The sequence below is a fragment of the Felis catus genome, chromosome B2, assembly GCF_018350175.1.
Source record: "Felis catus isolate Fca126 chromosome B2, F.catus_Fca126_mat1.0, whole genome shotgun sequence".
Taxonomy (NCBI): Eukaryota; Metazoa; Chordata; class Mammalia; order Carnivora; family Felidae; genus Felis; species Felis catus.
This window is the reverse complement of record NC_058372.1, coordinates 58,986,349-59,005,857: the sequence shown is the minus strand read 5'-3', so window position 1 is coordinate 59,005,857 and position 19,509 is coordinate 58,986,349. Positions and strand designations below refer to the sequence as shown.

At 33.6% G+C, this 19,509-nt stretch overlaps 1 protein-coding gene across 3 annotated transcripts in view; it reads left to right on the top strand.

The window, feature by feature from the left end:
* LOC101082908 (protein eyes shut homolog) overlaps positions 1-19,509 on the top strand; it is a 906,892-nt gene that overhangs the window by 250,146 nt on the left and 637,237 nt on the right. For all 3 annotated transcript variants that reach the window (XM_045057713.1, XM_045057712.1, XM_045057714.1), the window contains exons 4-5: positions 10,424-11,368; positions 15,848-15,961. In XM_045057713.1, the coding sequence (XP_044913648.1) occupies positions 10,576-11,368; positions 15,848-15,961 (907 nt within the window). In that variant the 5' untranslated portion in view covers positions 10,424-10,575. The remainder of the gene's footprint in view (positions 1-10,423; positions 11,369-15,847; positions 15,962-19,509) is intronic.

The following is a 19,509-nucleotide window of genomic DNA, read 5'->3' as shown; positions in this document are numbered from 1 at the left end:
ACCTTTGATAAAAATTGATAAATTGGTAAACATCAAATTAAGATCTGCTTTGTAAAAGATAGCCTCAAGAGAATGAAAATTTAGGCCACAGACTGAGAGAAAATATTTGCACATCACAAATCTGGCAGAGGATTTGTATCTCAAAAGTGTAAACCATTCTCAAAATTCAATTATAAGAAAACAAACAGCCCAATTAAGACTATGTAAAAACTTTGAACAGATACTTTAAAGAACATATGCAGATGGCAAATGGGCATTGAAAAGATGCTCAATATCATTAGTAATTACATTAAACCACCATGAGATATCTGCTAGAACTACTAAAAGACTTCCCATACCAAATTTTGGCGATGATTTGGAGTAACTGGAACCTCAAAAATTGCCAATGGAAATGTGTGATGGTAAAAGAAGTTTGGAAAACATTTGACAGGTTATTAAAAAAAATAAGCATGTAGTAACCATATGACTCATCCATTTCTTTCCTAGATATTCATGTATGATCAACAAAAATGGGTACCACACAAAGACTCGTTCTTGAATGTTTTTAGCAGCTTTATTTGTTATAGTACCTGGAAACAACAATGCTCATCAACAGCTGAATGGATAAACAAATTGCACTATATCCATATGATGGAATACTATGAAGTAGAGCTACCTGTGGTGGAGGTAGACAACGCCCTTTTCTTGGATGGTAGACAATCACTAGCATATCTGAAAGTCCAGTAAAAAAAAGTCAGCAAAATTCCATGCAGACTCTGGGTTATAGCTCTGATATATAAAAAACTTGGAAATTATCACCCCTGTTCTTATATCAAGATTAAGCTGAGCAAAATGAAAATCAAAGAATTTTCTTGGGCCCATCAGAAAACTGAGGTTGCAGTGGAAAATCAAGAGAGATGTGTGATGACAGAGAGTCACAGCAGAACCCTCTTACTTAGAGCCCAAGCCACTGGAGGCATACACTGATAGGAACGTTAAATGGCAATTTTAATGAATTGCTAAAGGCTGAGTGTGGACTAGTATAAGAAGAAGAAGCTCCTAGAAGCTATAATCTAGCTGGGCCCCCACAGTTTCATGGGTTTTACCTTCAATATATTTACAAATTTTTTCCAGTAAATATCTGAGAATGATCCTCTTGGGGCCCAGGTAAAAGGAGAAGAGGAATACTTTTGAAACAAACCGGGCATTCTTTATGACCAAAGCCTAGTTTTTAGGGGGAAAGTTTTACCAAAATCTTGTTTCAGAGCTATGGGAAAAGACATAACTCACTTTCCAGACCCCTCTAGTCTTCCTTTCTCACCTAAGAGGGTCAAATTGTATAAGGCAAATCATTTGTCAAGGCTACAGATGAGAGTAACAGATCCACTAAAATACTGAGATTTAACTGGAAGATTATAGAATGCTTGCTCTCCTTAAACACTAATATCAAGCCAACAGGACTTCAATATAATAATTATAGATTACATATGAAAGAGCTGCAAGAATCAGATGTTCTCTGTGAGGAGTACTTAGGAAAGTCCAAAGTCCAGAGGGGAGACAAAAACAGACACTAAATGAATTTGAAGCTGTTGGTACCTATAGTTCCAGAAAACACTAAAAGCCCAAATCCTAGACAGATTTACATAGATCATCACACAGAAGGCCCATTTACCTTAATTCTTACTTTCCTGTAAGTCTGTTTGGGTTTCAACAAAATTGCAAGGCCTGCCAAAAGGCAAGAAAGAACACAGTCTGAAGAGACAAAGCAAGCATCAGAACCAACCTCTGATGACACAGACATAATTATGCAGAGAATTTAAAATAGCTATAGTCAGATGCTTAACCTACTGAGCCGTCCAGGTGCCCCTAAATCATTCTTTTCCTTTTTCTTTTTTATTAAAAATTTTTTTTCAACGTTTATTTATTTTTGGGACAGAGAGAGACAGAGCATGAACGGGGGAGGGGCAGAGAGAGAGGGAGACACAGAATCAGAAACAGGCTCCAGGCTCTGAGCCATCAGCCCAGAGCCCGACGCGGGGCTCGAACTCACGGACCGCGAGATCGTGACCTGGCTGAAGTCGGACGCTTAACCGACTGCGCCACCCAGGTGCCCCTTAAAATTTTTTAATGTTTATTTATTTTTGAGACAGAGAGAGAGAAACAGAAACATAGTATGACTGGGGGAGGGGCACAGAGAGAGGGGGGGGACACAGAATCTGAAGCAGGCTCCAGGCTCTGAGCTGTCAGCACAGAGCCTGACTCGGGGCTTTCTCGAACTCGTGAACTGTGAGATCATGACTTGAGCTGAAGTCAGATGCTTAACTGACTGAGCCACCCAGGCCCCAGGAAATTAATTCTTTTTTTTTTTAACTTTAGTAATAATAAAGTAAAATTTTAATAAGGATTAATACATTTGAAAATGCCCAAGGAATAATTTATTCTGCATTTTCTGTCACTTGTAATAGAGAGTACTTTGTCTTATATATGTTAGGGTCACGTAATAGTTTGCTCTCTGTATCATTTTATCTTTGCTGTGTGTGTTTTAATTCATTTTTTTTTCACAATATCTTTTACTTCAGGGTTTCTTTTTTCTCCCAGAAGCTTTGTTGTCATTATTTCCCCTTTCTTTTTTTTTTTAATTTTTTAATTATTGTCATTATTTCCCCTTTCTTTTTTTTAATTTTTTAATGTTTTTTTATTTATCTTTGAGACAGACAGAGCATGAGCAGGGGAGAGGCAGAGAGAGGGGGAGAGACAGAATCTGAAGCAGGCTCCAGGCTCTGAGCTGTCAGCACAGAGTCTGATGCGGAGCTCGAACTAACCGAGTGTGAGATCATGACCTGAGCTGAAGTCGGACAATTAACCGTCTGAGTCACCCAGGCGCCCCTTTTATTTCCCCTTTCTTGATTGGAGTTTACCTTTCCTTTAATTTCTTGAACCACTTAGAACCATGAGCTATCTTGAATTTGTCTCTATGATTTTTATGTCAAGCAAATTACGTTGTAAATAGAATCACTTTTTTCTTAGTGTGAGAATAAACATCCTAAATTCTGTAGTTCTGCTTTGTCTTTCAAAACTATAACTTACAGGTCTTATTTTAATATACAAGGTGGGGATATTACAAGCAAGATTTTCTTGATTTTACGTTTGTTAGTCTAGATCTGAAATGACTAAAGGAAGGGCCCTGTCCAGGTCATTGATATCTCCACTATAGCCACTATTTCCTTGCTTGACTTGACATTTAGATCCTCAAAGATTGTGGGCCTCCAGCAGATATCAGAAGATACAATAATCATTTATCCAAGACTCAGTAAAGGGTGATTATAACTCTAGCAGATACTAAAAGATGTATAGGAAAGTCTTACCACTTCTATGACATTTAACATTTTCAAGGAATAATTTTAGAAAGCAAGGGTTGGTTCCTGAAAGGGGAAAAGTAGTTTAAGCTCTCAAAACATTTTTGGCAATGGAGCCACATACAGCCTCTGGGTTTTTGTAAATTTTAGTTATGTAAATTTCAATAAAAGATAACTATTTTAACAAGAACAAAAAAAATTCTTTAAAAAATTCTTACGGAAGCTAAAGTGTATAGACAATGGAAAGAAAGTTTCACTTAATTTGAAAAAAAGAGATTGAGAATCTAGAAAATCATATTCTGAATTAAAGGTGAGAGAGGAAGTCTAAAATAAGGCATAATTTATCCAAATTTTGATTTTATAAAACTATTTGTTTCCTAAAAGCAAATGATTACATTGGGGAAGGTATGATGCCATTACATCATCATTTTCTGCTTAGCATTAATATTTTCAACTTCTAGATAATGGTAATGTGCTGAGAATATTTTAGAGTATTACTAAATAACTTCTGATTCATTAGAGTGTATTCTGAAGTGTCAACAATTATCTATACCTTTCAAGAATCTCATGAAATAAAAGGTTTGATAAAAGTTAACTGCAAGATATAGCAAAATTAATACAAAATGTATAATAATAATTAAAGTGATTGTCTTTAAAATAACTCTTTTATATTGTATAGTTACCAAACATCATTAATTCTTCACTTGAATTACAACACATTGATTTTTTTTTCTATACCCATTACCACTTTAGATCCTGATATTATACACTAAATAGATTATGGCAAGTATAATTTAGATGGCTCCTTTAAATGTATTTTTTCTGCTTTGAATTATAAAGCATTCTAGGAAAAAAAAATATGATCTCAACCAAGAGGTAGGAGATATGAATTTGAATGAGATAAATAATAAACCTTGATGTAGTCATTTAAAATTTTGTTTTAACCGTCTACAAATGGGATAAAAATAGTGATACGATTAGGTTTTAATTACATAGGTTGTATTGAAGGCCACACACATGGACACACACAGATACAGTGATGTTATTGCAAAATATTTTTTAGTCTAGGTTGCTTATGGAAAACCATTTTAATTCACAGAAGACAAACTCTATTTCTCATAAGTAATATTTAATAAAAACCACTTAAAAATGCTGAGGCCTGGGGTGCCTGGGTGGCTCAGTCGGTTGAGTGTCTGACTCCGGCTCAGGTTGAGATCTCGTGGTCCATGAGTTCGAGCCCCACGTCGGGCTCCGTGCCCACAGCTCGGAGCCTGTTTCAGGATTCTGTGTCTGCTGCTCTTTCTGACCCTCTCCTGTTCATTCTTTGTGTCAAAAAATAAAGGTTAATTTTTTTTTTAAATGCTGAGGCCTATTCATTGAGCATGTGGAATGAAAAGGAAAATAGTTTTAAAGTAATGACAGACTAAATTTAATTACTGGCCATTACAGCATGATAATATAGTATCATAAAATTATACATTTATAACTAAATGAGAAAAAGCAGGGAAAAAGTCCTGACCTTATTCCATCCCCAAGCCTAATCCTTTGATGTTCTTCATTCCTAAACTCATCCTTGAGATACACTGTCTTGCGGCCAATTCAACCTTCTAACATCACTGACCCAAATACACTCCTGATGTTTGCTCTATTCTTGACTTTCCTTAGTTTAGAATAATATAAACACGAAGAATAGAAGTAATTTTCAGGAATACAACTGAAAATACAGTCCTGACACTATTTCCTGTTAAAAAGGCACTTGAAGACATATCACAATGTGAGGACACATGTGGAGCGGTATCCAACATAGAGTTTTTGAGGTCAAACAAAGTTTTTCTTAGGAAATGATGTCTTAAATAAACTTTTAGGGGCTCCTGGATGGCTCAGTTGGGTGGGTGACTACCTCTTGATTTCAGGTCAGGTCGTGATCCCAGGGTCGTGGGATTGAGCCCCATGTTGGCTCTGCGCTGGGTGTGGAGCCTGCTTGAGATCCTCTCTGTCATTCACTCTCTCCCTCCCCACCCCCAGCCCCTTCTCCACTCACGTACTCTCTCTCTCTCTCTCAAAAATAAATAAAAATAAATAAAAAGTAAAAATAAATAAGATGAGGTATTAACTCCCCTCTGTTGACTTCTTTATTCACTCTCCTTTTTTCATAGACTTTTTTTTTTCCCCAAGGAGTTCTCTCCATCGGATTTTTCTGTGTCTTAACTCCTGTAAACCAATCTCACTTGAATCTCCATTCACATCAATTAAACTGCATTGTAATCATCAAATTTAGTTAGCTCACTTCCTAATTTATAGAAGTACTAACTCCAAAAATTCTGGAATCCTTTCCCTCCTTTGTTTTCCTTAATAAAATGCAGTTACTTAAATACTTTCGGTCACCTTGAACATTACTGTTCTTCAGGATCTGTCATTTTTCACCTAAGTCCCTTTGCTTAATCTCATGTCCGGTTGGTAACTTCATTCTGAATATTCTTCTTCCTAAATTGGCTATCTCTTCTCCATTGCTTCTCCCTCAGTTTTAATTTTCAAATTTACCATTTTCCCCTTTTCTGGATTCCCTGCTAGAATTTTCATCTTCCATCATGCTGATAGCTATATTGACATTTCTTTTTGTTTTTTCAAGTTTATTCATTTATTTTGAGAGAGAGAGCATGTGCAAACAGGGGAGGGACAGAGAGAGAAGGAGAGAATCCCAAGCAGGCTCTGCATTGTCAGTGCAGAGCCCAATACAGGGTTTGAACTTAACATACCTTGAGATCAGGACCTGAGCTAAAGTCAAGAATCAGATCTTTGAGCAATTGAGCCATGCATGCTCCCCTATATTTACATTTCTAAAATACATATTTTACCCTCCTCCACAATTTCAGTCTAATCTTTGGTGTCCAAAATGTGCTGTGTGGCTATCTAGAGGTCAGGTCCAATACATTAGAATTTTTAGATCTGTTCATTTTATCTCATACATTTTTTATTAATTTATAAAAATAAAAACTTTATTGTGGAGGCCATACTTCATGATGGGGTAAAAATGAAAAAGCTCACTCTTCTGTGGAATCAACTACAAGCTCATTAAAAGCTAACACAGTTCATGATATTATGTATTGAGCACAATCCAAATGAGTTATATGTATTTTTTCTAATCCTTAATGGCTATCTTTTATTGGATGTCTGTTATAATCCAAACACTGAAATAGACACATTTTATTCAAATTATCCTTTGTTTATATAAAATGGGTTTGTTTGAATCTATTTCCGTATTTTTTAAAGGAGGTCATTTAAGATGATTTCTAAATGCAAATTGAAGAAATATTCCTATCTTTTATTAAATATTGAATATAAGTTGGGCTTTATTTTCAGAGTAACTGAACTACAAAGCTAATATAAAAATAATACAGCTTACATTATTTGAAATTACTCACTAGTTTTTCCTGTGAAATATTATCCTGGTAGCATCACTGCCTAATGATATTATGGTTGTAATTGTGTGCAATGCTATGAATGGCTCCATCATAATTCCTGGATTTCTAGGGTTCTTGGATCAAGAATGTAAAAGATGTCATGTGAGATGATCATGATTCCTCATTTCAACTCTTAAACACGTGAAATTGTGTGTGTGTGTGTGTGTGTGTGTGTGTGTGTGCATGCATGTGTGCATGCTCAGAATGTCCTTTGACCTGCTACTTTGGACAGAATTTTAACAGTGTCTTCATAAGTGAAAAACTAAGGCATAGACCATTACCTTTTGAGTCCAAATTATAGCTTCTGATTCAAACGTATCCACATTTGATATTTATATTAATCACTTTCCTAATAAAATCCAAAGCATTTTGTATTTAGAATATATAGAAGCAAATTGACCTCGTAGAGATTTTTCTTTTCTTTCTTTCTTTTTTTGCTTCTATTTTTATTTATTTAAATTTTCTGGAGACTGAAATGCAACTATCAAGTCATTTTCTCTTACAAAATATAAATGCACAATAATTAGGGACCCAGAGAATTCTGAGAAGCACAGGATTAGCCATGCAGTAATGCGAGCTCACATCTGCAGCTAGTCTAAAAATGTCACATAGACCTAATTCTGCTTCAACGCAAATGAAATTTGTTTCTTAGCATTTCAACATGGAAATAAATTGGTGACTGTGTTTGTTTAAACCCATTTACTACTTAATTTTTATTGTATCTTTTTTTGACTATGCTACTGGGAAAATAATGCACCTGTACAGGTGTATACTACTATAAATTTGTGACTTAACAGCTACAAAAGTATTTCAGTGTTGCCTAGTGATCCTTCTGTGTTTTTCCTAATAAACATTCTCTCACATTTTCCTGTTTACTTCAGGTCATGTCCATTCCCCTCTTTCTTTGAAACTCACCATTTCCTTGATTGTCTCCTAGTTGATAAAGAAAATAGAAGATCCCACAAAATAAATTCCTCAACTTTCTGCCACCAAAGTCACAGTCTTAATAATCTATAATAAACTTCTTCCTTTTCTTCTACTCTGCACTGTATTTATTGCCACATATTTTCTTCTATATGGCCTTATTATCTCCCTTTGTATACTTCTCATGATTTAAACAAGATCAAGTCTTTTTCACTTTAAAACAACATTCCAACAACTTCACATACATATTGAAATATAAATATAAATATAAACATATGATTAACGTAATCAGATTTTGAACATCATCCTAGCTTTCTCTTGTGCTTTTGTCTGTGTATACCAAAAATCTGGATACTTTGATAAGAAAATCACTCCACTTCAAATTTGGTATATGCTTAAGTGATTGTGACATATCCCTTCCCCTTGCCATCTTGTTTCTATACCTGGTCCTCCTGAATTCTTTCTCCTTAGTTAGGTCAACAGCCTTCAAGATTTTATAATTCTACCATTTAAATATTTCTAGACTCTACCAGTGTTGTTATATTTCTACTGCCTCTGTATCAATCAAACCATCATAGTCATTTCACTAGATTAGTGCTGCTGACCCCTCCACAAATGTCTTAACTCTCCCAATTGTGTCCACCAAGCCATTCCTCACCCTGACATCATTAAAATAAAGTTTCCTCTTACTAATCTCCCACATAAAATCTTCAACAGGCTCTCCATTCCCCTCAGATAAAATTTGAGCCTTTTACTGAGGATGCATGCCCCATCTTGATGTGATCTCTCTCTAAATCAGGGGCTTATATTTTATCATGATTTATTTTTTCTCTACACTTTAGAAGTTCAACTTCTCCTATTCAGAAGTATCCAATGTCACACTCTTCTCAAATCTTTAGAGAGAGATTTTTTCCGAGTATACTCATCCCTTGACAGTTTCCCCAGATGACTCCATTTTATTGTTCAAGCTTATTCTTGTGTCCTATTAATATCCCTACTACATATTCTCATAATGCTCTAGACTATTTGTTTCATAATTGATCATGTTGATTGCCTAATATTTCTGTTTCCTTTATTAAATTCTCAGTTTTTTACATTGATACTTCATTTCACTTGGTCACTGAAGAATTCCCAGTACCTAGCATATTGCCTTGCATGTAGATTGGGATCATATCTATTTGTTCAAAGTAGTCTTTAAATCTTAGCAAGATTACTAATTTATATCCAGAAGTTATGACTAACATTTGAAATGAACATGATCATACATAACTTTTAATTCTAGGAAAGTTACAATTTTACATTTCCATATGCATATTTTATGGTAATATATTACATATGAATTTATATTTTATAGATTTATAATACAACTGAATTTTCAAAGAGGAAATTTACAACTCAAATTTAATTTCTATATGATCTAGAATGGCCATTAAGAAATTGGACTTAATATAAATATTTGATATGAATTAACAAATTAATTGCGTCACATAATGGCATAAGTCATTTAACAACAAACTGACAGTCAAGATATAGTAAAACATGACAGGATTTTGAATGACTTGTAAATTCTTATATAATCTAACTCAATCTTCAGTACTACTATGTTAATTTAATACAACTATGTTAATTTCATTAAATGAATATATTTAATACATTCTTATCTAAGAATGTATTAAATAAGAGTGAAAGGAATTAAATATAAGAGTTAAAGGAATTAAAACCCATGTGGCCTTAAAATGTAGACTGGAAAAATAACATCACTGACATCAAAAGAGCATGTTTTTCCATTACACCTTTTCAGAATTTAACTTTTGTTGTGATCTTTACAGTTTTTTTTAATTAATTAAATACTAGAGTGATTTACACAAAGAAAACCCTCAATGAGTTGCAGTTACTATTTTTTTAATTGGGTCAATATATTAAATCTCAAAGATTGCTATTCTTTTGTGGGTGGTGGTAATTTTTTTTTTTTTTTTTTGCCTCTGGGAGTAATGATGCCTTACCCACAGGGTTAATCCCATGGTCTCCCCTTTCATACCAGTGGTGAGTGATGAAAGAGAAGTCATTACATAATACCTGTACTTACCATCCTTTTATTATTCCATTTTATACTTCCTTTTCCCTCTTGGCCTACTATATTCCCACAATTCTGCAGAAGTTGGGTGAAGTCTCATTCTGAGTTTATTTATTTACATGATGGAATTTTGTAGAACCTCTTGTATATCTGGTAGTTCTCACCTCCTGGATTAGAAGATCATGGTTTGTGCATTATGGCTTATATTTATATGAAAATACTATATGAACATTATATTTAAATCACTTTTTCTTGCTTTATGGATGGCGTTTTTTAAAGCATTTTCTAAACCTAATCAGAGAGCAATACTTATATCTGAAGAAAATTAAAACCATCTATAAAGGAACTTGCTTATTGTTGTATTTTAGTTTTGTTGAAGCTTGGTGAAAAGAGCATACAAAAGATTGCAGTAAATTGCTGGTATAATTATATAACAATACGAAACTTTTCAGAAGCAGGTAATTCTATAGGACAGGATCAGGTGCAGTCTATTTGCACCACATTTTTTCTGGCCTTGTTTCACAAAGAAGGTGCATAGGTGGTGGCAGCATAGTCTTTGCAGGAACCAGCTTAGAATTGTCTATATAATTAAGTAACTTCACTAACAATGTATGTTTTTATGTTTCAAGGGATATTTAAATCAGTTGAACTCTACTGTTTCTTGATCAAAATCCACTTGCATTTGGGAATAGAAAAAAAGACAGTTCCTGGGAATCCTTGAACAAAATCTCTGCTTGCAAATTTTCAGCAACACTAAAAGCCCATTTTGCAGCAATTCTTTATGACACTTTTCATGAGAGACTGTAAAATACAATTTCCCCAAATGATTAACAAATCAATTATGCTTCTGGGCCTGGTGGTTCTTCATAGCACATTTATAAATGGAAAAACAACATGTAAATGGCAATTTGTGGAAGAATGGCATACACAACCATTATCATATATGGTGAATTGGACACTAACAGAAAACATCTGCATGGACTTCTATGGAGATTGCTGGTTTGGGGATGTAAATACTAAAATGAACACTTCAGGCAATCAAGTTGTTCCCCAGATTTGCCCTTTGCAAATTCAATTGGGAGACATCCTTATAATTTCTTCTGAACCATCTCTTGAATCTCCAGAAATAAATTTGATGAATGTTTCTGAAGCATCATTCATTGACTGTCTGCAAAACACCACAACTGAAGATCAGTTACTTTTTGGTTGCAAACTAAAAGGAATGCACACTGTTAATTCTCAGTGGCTGAGTGCTGGAACACATTATTTTATCACAGTAACAGCAAGTGGTCCATCGTTTTGTCACCTGGGGCTACGGCTAAATGTGACAGTGAAAGAACAGTTCTGCCAGGAATCTCTGAGTTCAGAATTTTGTTCTGGGCATGGTAAATGTCTTACTGAGGTTTGGAGCAAGACATACAGCTGCCATTGTCAGCCTCCATTTTCTGGAAAATATTGCGAAGAACTTGATCCATGTTCTTATAAACCATGTGAAAATAATGGCAGTTGCATTAATAAAAGAGGAAAATTGAATAAACAAGGTTATGAATGTATCTGTTACCCACCATTTACAGGTAAGATTTTTTTTTAAGTAACGTAATTCTGTTAAAAAAGGAAAATAAAATGAATTCATATATTGCTACTTTCCAAAAAACAAACTACACTTCTAAAAATTTTGTAGATTTTTTAGAATGGGCTAAATTTGGATTCTGGACACAAAATTCCCATTAGCATTCTGTAATTTTTTTCTTATTTAAATAAGAGGTTTTTTGTTTGTTTTGTTTTTTTAACTTTTACTTTAGAGAGAGATAGAGCATGCAAGCAGGGGAGAGGAGCAGAGGGAAAGAGAGAATCCCAAGCTGGCTCCATGCTCAGCCCATAGCCCAAGGTGGGGCTCAATCCCATGACCCTGGGATCATGACCTGAGCCAAAATCAAGAGTCAGATGTTTAACCGACTGAGGCACCCAGGTGCCCCTAAGATTTTTTTAAAAGCACATATGTTTTACCTTGAAATACCTACTTTCACATCTTTCCCCAAATTCCCTCTTAATGTCTCATGTAATTAAAAAAAAACCAAAACATTGGAATAATATTAGCTGTAGAATGAAATTCCCAAGTTTATGGTATTTAAGTTAAACAGTTCTAGGTAATAATGTAGTAATTAAGTGTGGATCTGAGTGGAAAGAGGTAAGGAGGTATGTGCTTGGGTAGAAGGCATGAAGTAGCTTGGCAGAACTGAAAAAGAAAAGATAATTGTAAGCCCAGAGCAATGTGTTTAATGGATGTTGATATGGCACTTATAAAGTGATTGGTAGATAATATTGGAAAGGAAGGAAAGAACTTGATATAATTAATAAAATTGGTTACAGTAAGGTAAATGAGAGGCAATGGTGAGGAAAGGTTATAAAAAAAGAAGGCATTTGGTGAATAGATGAAACCAGAAGGGCAATCTAAAAAAAAATGTAAATTATACTATCTGAAACTGAAGTTAGGATTAAAGGGAAAATCACTGTCACTTGAAAGTTTACTAGGGAATCTGCGTCATCAGAGGAAAATAAAAAGAAATACTGAGAAATGTAGGGGAATTTTAAACTACAGGGATTAATGAATTTCTTTTAGTGGGAGTTTCCGAGACCTGGCATAGAGAGTTACAAGGTTAGTGGGTAAGATGAGGAAGATCTAACAAAGGGAATTGCTTGATATAGTTTCCCAATGATAATATGGGAAAACAAATAACATGTTGGTAGTATATTTTGCTCAAGAGAAAGGAAAGAGGGCTGGATAGATATTGACTAGAGCAGATGAGGCTCAAGTATATAACTGTAATTTGGGGGGACAGGGTTTAGGGGGCTTCAACAAGGTTTTTCTTGCATGTTGCTGTCAAGACTCCATTGGAGCCAAGTTTGAGAAGGCTGTATAATAAAATGTAATGGAATATCTCAATAAATCTTTGTAGGCTCTAAAGTTCACCTAAGCCAATCTTTCAGAGTAATTTTAAACTCTATAGTAAGGAAGTACCAAGACCATTTTTTTTAAATTTTTTTAATGTTTATTTTTGAGTGAGGGAGACACAGCATGAGTGGGAGAGGGGCAGAGAGAGAGAGGGAGACACAGAATCCAAAGCAGGCTCCAGGCTCCAAGCTGTCAGCCCAGAGCCTGACGCGGGGCTTGAACTCACGAACCGTGAGATCATGACCTGAGCTGAAGTTGGACGCTTCACCGAATGAGCCACCCAGGGGCCCCAAGACCATTTTAAAAGTAAATCCCAGCAATATCCATTGAACATCCTCTCTCTATAACTGGGATCAAATTCCCATTTGACTCTTATTGGCATCGGTGAACAAAGATGTAAGTAACTTTGACTCTCTCCAGAGTTTATCAGGTAATTAAAATTAAGACAGGTCAGCAAAAAAGAGAAAGCACTCAAGTTGCTGATTTGAGGTGAATGAAAAAGCAATTTTAGAGCTCCTAAAGCATCCATTTTAGTTTGTCCAAAGAATTTTAAAGTATATTTGGCCAGAAAATTTCTACCATCTATCAGAATATTAATTGGCACATGTTTAATCATATACCATGGAATTCTATTTCAGTGGTTTTATCTTAGTTGCATAGAGTGCTTTGTTTCTACCCAATGTTTGATTGTTTAATAGAAACACAGCCATAGATAATTTAAACCATTAAATGTTAAAACACCATAATATTGAGCATATACCATAATGACACTTTAATTTTAATTGCTTCAATTTTAAATCTCAGATGTTATAGAAATATGTAGAATTACCAAATAAATTGAGAATATTAACTGTATTAATTTGCTAGTGATGCCATAATAAAGTACCATAGTTTGAGTGGCTTCAACAACAGAAATTTACTTTCTCCCATTCTAGAGGCTAAATGTTAGAGATCATGTCAGCAAGATTGGTTTCTTCTGAGGCCTCTCTGATTGGTTTGTAGACAGCCATGTTCTCCCTGTGTCTTTCCTTTGTATCTGTCTGTATGATCCAAAATTTTTCTTCTTATAAGGACATGAGCCACATTTGATTAGGACCCACCTTAATGACCTCATTTAATTTTTTATTACCTTTCTAAAGATCTTGTCTCCAAATACAGTCACACTATGAGGACCTGGAGGTCAGGATTTCAACATATGAATTTTGACGGCTCACTATTGGCCCCTTACACTGATTGAAACAGATTATGACCTACTGAACATTCTATTGTTAATTTAGTTTTTGTACATGGAGATATTTGGCACATAATTATATTTACTTAAATTTTCATTGTGTTGGGGGTTGTTTGGAGGTAAATGAAGGAAGAAGAGTTCTGTATTAGTGAGTCAGAGCTGTCAGTCTATAAAGAATTTGAAAGGAATCAATGATAATGCCAAAAACTGCTTACAAATTAAATTAAAAATTCACTTAGAATGGAGGGGTGACTAATCTATTGAAAATTATGTACAACAGTTTTATAGTAACATGTGTCCATTTGCCATTGAATGTCCTGGGCATATTCTACAAAGGATATTATGAGCCAATTAACTGCATGGAAAAGTATTGTAAACAAGGTTATGGTATACGATATTGTAGGATCACAAAAGTGGGTATAAGTGAGATTTAGAAACTTGACAGAACAGCAAGGACAGGAAAATGTAGAGTTTAGAAGTTCGTGCCTAACTTCTAAGAATCCAACAGCCTTTTCTTTATTTCCCCATAATTTTAGATTTTATTTTATTTTATTTTATTTTATTTTATTTTATTTTATTTTATTTTATTTTATTTTTTATTTTATTATGAAAAGAACACTTAATATGACATCTACCCCCTTAACAAATTTTTAAGTGTATGATATATTAATGTTGACAGTAGGTACAATGTTGTACAGCAGATCTCTAGAGCTTATTCAACGTGCTTGACTGAAAGTTTATGCCTTGGTTCCTCTTCAGATAGTGTCAGTCTTTTACATTTTCCTCTTTGGAATTATCACCTTGGCTAAGTTATAGGGCTAAGACAGTATACTTTTGAATGTATCACTTTGTAAATTACCACTGCAGTGCTACCACTGTATGTTGAAGAACATATATTATTATTATATACTGTCAAAACATGATTAACAAATTCAAATTATCATGAAAATAACTAAATCTCAAATATCAAGAATCAGAAAAATATTTGAATATATAGTGGGGGTCAGAAGATGGAAAACCTTATGTCAAATTTATTGAAATTAATTTTTGTTGCAATTTTTTTAAGTAGATATGATGCCCAGTGCAGAGCCCACTGAGGGCCCAAACTACCAACGCAAAGTCAAGACTATGAGATCACGACCTGAGCCAACATCAGGAGTCAGACACTTAATCAACTGAGCAACTTTTGTTTCAATTTAAATACATCACTATGACAGGGCCCCTGGTAGCTCAGTCTGTTGAGCATATGACTCTTTGATCTCACCTCAGGTCTTGACCTCAGGGTCTTGAGTCAAGCCCCATATTGGGTTCCACATGGGCTTGGAGCCTACTTAAAAAAAAATGTATATATATATATATGTATATATGTGTATATATATATGTATATATGTGTATATATATGTATATATGTGTATATATGCATATATGTGTATATATGCATATATGTGTATATATGCATATATGTGTATATATACATATATGTGTATATATGTGTATATATGCATATGTGTATATATGCATATATGTGTATATATGTATATATGTTTATATATGTATATATGTATATATGTGTACATATATGTATATATGTGTATATATATATATATACACATCATCATGGAGTATTATTTATTAATTAGAATTACATTTTGTCAAAATTTTGATCATGATTTTCTTTTTAATATATGAAATTTATTGTCAAATTGGTTTCCATACAACACCCAGTGCTCATCCCAAAAGATGTCCTCTTCAATGCCCAATTTTTGCTCATGATTAAAGAATTTGGGAAAGTTGATGACCATAGTTAACTATATACAATGTAAATATTTTTAATCTAGTTGCAAAATTAATTTATTTTCATTTATATAGGCATACATTGTTCAGAAATTATTGGCCAATGTCGACCACGTATCTGTTTCCATGGGAATTGTGGCAATATTACTGCAAGTAGTTTCATCTGTGAATGTGATGAACCATTTTCAGGTAAAAAATGTGCATATAATATGTATATACACATGCATACAAATCATTTTAATTGTTTTATTTCAAATTAAACTTGAAATGTTTCATTTATTACTGAAAAATGTCTTTAAGCAATGGTGTCTCCAGCCACAATTAGACACCTAAAGACCTCTTTTGTGGGAGTGCAACAAAAAATGCACGTCTTCCAAATTACAGAGAATGGTAATATTTCTTCGTGTTTCTCTTGGAGGTCCTTCCTCCTAACTCAGTTGAGGGAGATTTGAAATTTTAGTAGACTACATTGGCCACTGTTCCATAGTAAGAAGGGTTGGTAGCAATGCAGGCAATAAGGACTCCCAATAACTGTCTTCAAAAAAATCTTTTCAGGTCTTGCATTCCTCAAGTCTTCTCTTTCCTTAAGAGAATAACTGTCTTCAAAAAAATCTTTTCAGGTCTTGCATTCCTCAAGTCTTCTCTTTCCTTAAGAGAAGTTATGGAGTTAAAATATTTGTACAATATTTTACCATAGTCTGCATTATGGAAACCATATAATTTATCTTCCAAAACATGGTATTTTTGAGCAAAAGAGGTAGCTAAAAGCAGTTACAATTATATAATATTTGAAATGTTTATTTCAAATTGGTTTCATTAAATAGGCAGACACATAAAGTTGGCTGATTCTTAAGAATAGTTCTACTTTTCATAAAATTGTTTTGAAATAAAATAATTGTACCTTGATCTTTGATCTCTAGAAATAAAAGGAAATTTTAAAAAACATACTTTATGTTGATTATCTGAATATTACCAAATAATATAAGCAGAAACTGTGTTTAGCCATATATATCTTTAATAGTATGTTGCTAATAATTTTATGAGGAATGAATTTTTCAATGTGGTCTTATTTTATTTTTTTAATCAAATTATACCCAAGGTTCATTTACAATTAATAAACTTGAAATTGTTCATGCCTTCAATTGACATTTAACTATGCCATTCTTAATTGAGGCTATTTTCACTGAAATGTTGAGACTCGTGTTAATCTCAAAGGAAATTTGCTAAATGGAAAGTATTCTCAATTGTTTTTTTTGTTTGTTTTTTGTTTGTTTTTGTATAAAACACATAAGTTAGGTTTTTCATAGGAGCCATATTTTTATCCTGTTTGACATTATTTTCTTTGACAAATATTTTCAAACATTTACCTCATGAAATAAATGATCTCCACATATGATTCTTTTGAATATTTGGCCAATATCAGGTACTGCAACATTATAGGATTTCTCAATTTATTTCCATTATGTTCCAGTACATAAATTTATCCATGAAATATAGGATCCCCCTCATGTTGCTTTCCAAAAGTCTAGTTATTCCAAAGCACAGTTATAGTACTTATAATATTTGCACTTTTGTACTGAGTATGTTGCATGTCTCTGTTGTTTTATGCAACAATAAATTTTAATTTCTTTTTAAAAATAAGGACCACTCACTAAAACTTTCAAAACCTGATATTTTGTGTGCTTAATTTATTAACTTGTTTGATTAAATGCTTGTTACTGAATGTGAACAAGATACAATGAAAATTTAGAGGGTTCTTTCACTAAAATGTCAAAACTTCTCAGAGGCATTTGGGCTTATTTTCAGTCACTCTTCAGGAGCTTAAATATTTCTAAAATCCAAATGTTAATGGACAGCAGCAAATGAAAGTACATTTTGCTAAGTCACACTTTTTTACCCCTCATTCTAGCTTTGTCAAGAAAATTTTTCTGGTCCTGTGTATATTTAAAATTATTTATAAAATTTGCAACTATACTTTCAATTGTGTGAATATCACTAGTTTGTATTAAAATATGAATGATGTCTGCATCACAGTAAATTTCAAGTATATTTCCTTCCCATCCTTTTCTCAATCCCATCCTTCTCTCAACTTGATCAAAATATTGTATATCTCATGTATATAACATATACTATATACAAAGATTATTTATAATTTTAACAGAACAAATAATTTTATCTTTGAACAACTTCACTGAATTTTCAAATACGTTCCTAATCTCTTCAGATACCTTTCCTTCAACAGAATAAACTTGTAAAGCTTTATTTTAATTCAATGAATTGGATGGAAAATTCAAACCATTATTGAAATTTACTAATGATTTATTTGAAGCCTCTAATTTTACTAATAACAAGCAGCTGGCATCTTTTAACTGTGTATGGATTTGTTGTGTTAATTGAGCTGACACATTTATATAACTATCACTTCACTTGTTATATGTACGGAGAAACTTGCAATAGAAAATGAGGAAAATTATTTTGGGACAGTCATTTGATCTAAATGAAAAGACATGCTTCACAGAGTGATCTGTAAGAATCCCTACTGCATCTGCACCTAATTCAGCATTGGCAGACAGTCTTCTAAGATAATTAACATTTAAAATAGATGCTGATCATTTTTCAACTAATGTGTAACTTCTGATTTTCAAATAGTCAGTGATGTCACTAATATTCTGTGGTGGATCATTAATAGTGACATAGTATAGGGGCAAACTGCATATTAATGATCAACTTTCTGGGGAAACATAAATCTGAAACTTTTTTCTTAACAATATAAGTTGTTTTTGGGGGGCATCTGGGTGGCTCAGTCAGCTAAGCATCTGAATGTTGATTTCAACTCAGGGCATGATCTTACGGTTAGTGAGATTGAGCCCAGGGTCAGGCTCTGTGCTGACAGCACCGAGCCTGCTTGTGATTCTCTGTCTCCCTCTGCCCCTCTTCCCCACTTTAATGCTCTCTCTCGCGCTCTCTCTCTCTCTCTCTCTCTCTCTCAAAATAAATTACATTTAAAAAATATATGTGTGTATATGTATAGTTTTTTATATAATTGCATTTTAAGTATTTATATTAAAATAAGAAACATCAGCACAAAATATGTAAATAATAGTATATTTATGCCAGAGGCTTGCAAACTTTTATTTTTTTCTTTGTTTGTTTCTTTCTTCTTCTTCTTCTTCTTCTTCTTCTTCTTCTTCTTCTTCTTCTTCTTCTCCTTTATTTTTTTGCAAACTTCTGTAAAGGATCAAATAGTAAATGTTTTATACTTTTGAGCCGTACGGTCTCCATTGAGGTAACTCAACTCTGCTATTAGAGCGTGAAAGGAGCTATAGACAATATTCAAACATATTAATCTGGCTATATTCCAGTAAAACTTTATTTGCAAAAATAGGTGTAAGGTCACATTTGGCTTAGAGTTATTGTTTATTAACCCTCAATTTATACCATACCTGTGATCAATCGTATGGCCAAACTTCTATAGCAAGAACATTTAGATAACTCCCTATAAACTCTGTTAACAGGACTTCTTGTCCTCTATTTGTCTCTCATATAATACATGGCTATACTCATAATTCCCTGTGGTTACCATTGGTCCATTTGCGAAGGAAGCTTTGTGCTGGTAGGGCAGCATTATCAGATCCTTCTCCTCCTGTCCACTGAAACAATAAGTAGTGAGCTATTTGTAGTTTCTTGGGTCTCCAAAATCCAATAAGGTATCCTTAAATGAGAAATATAATATACTT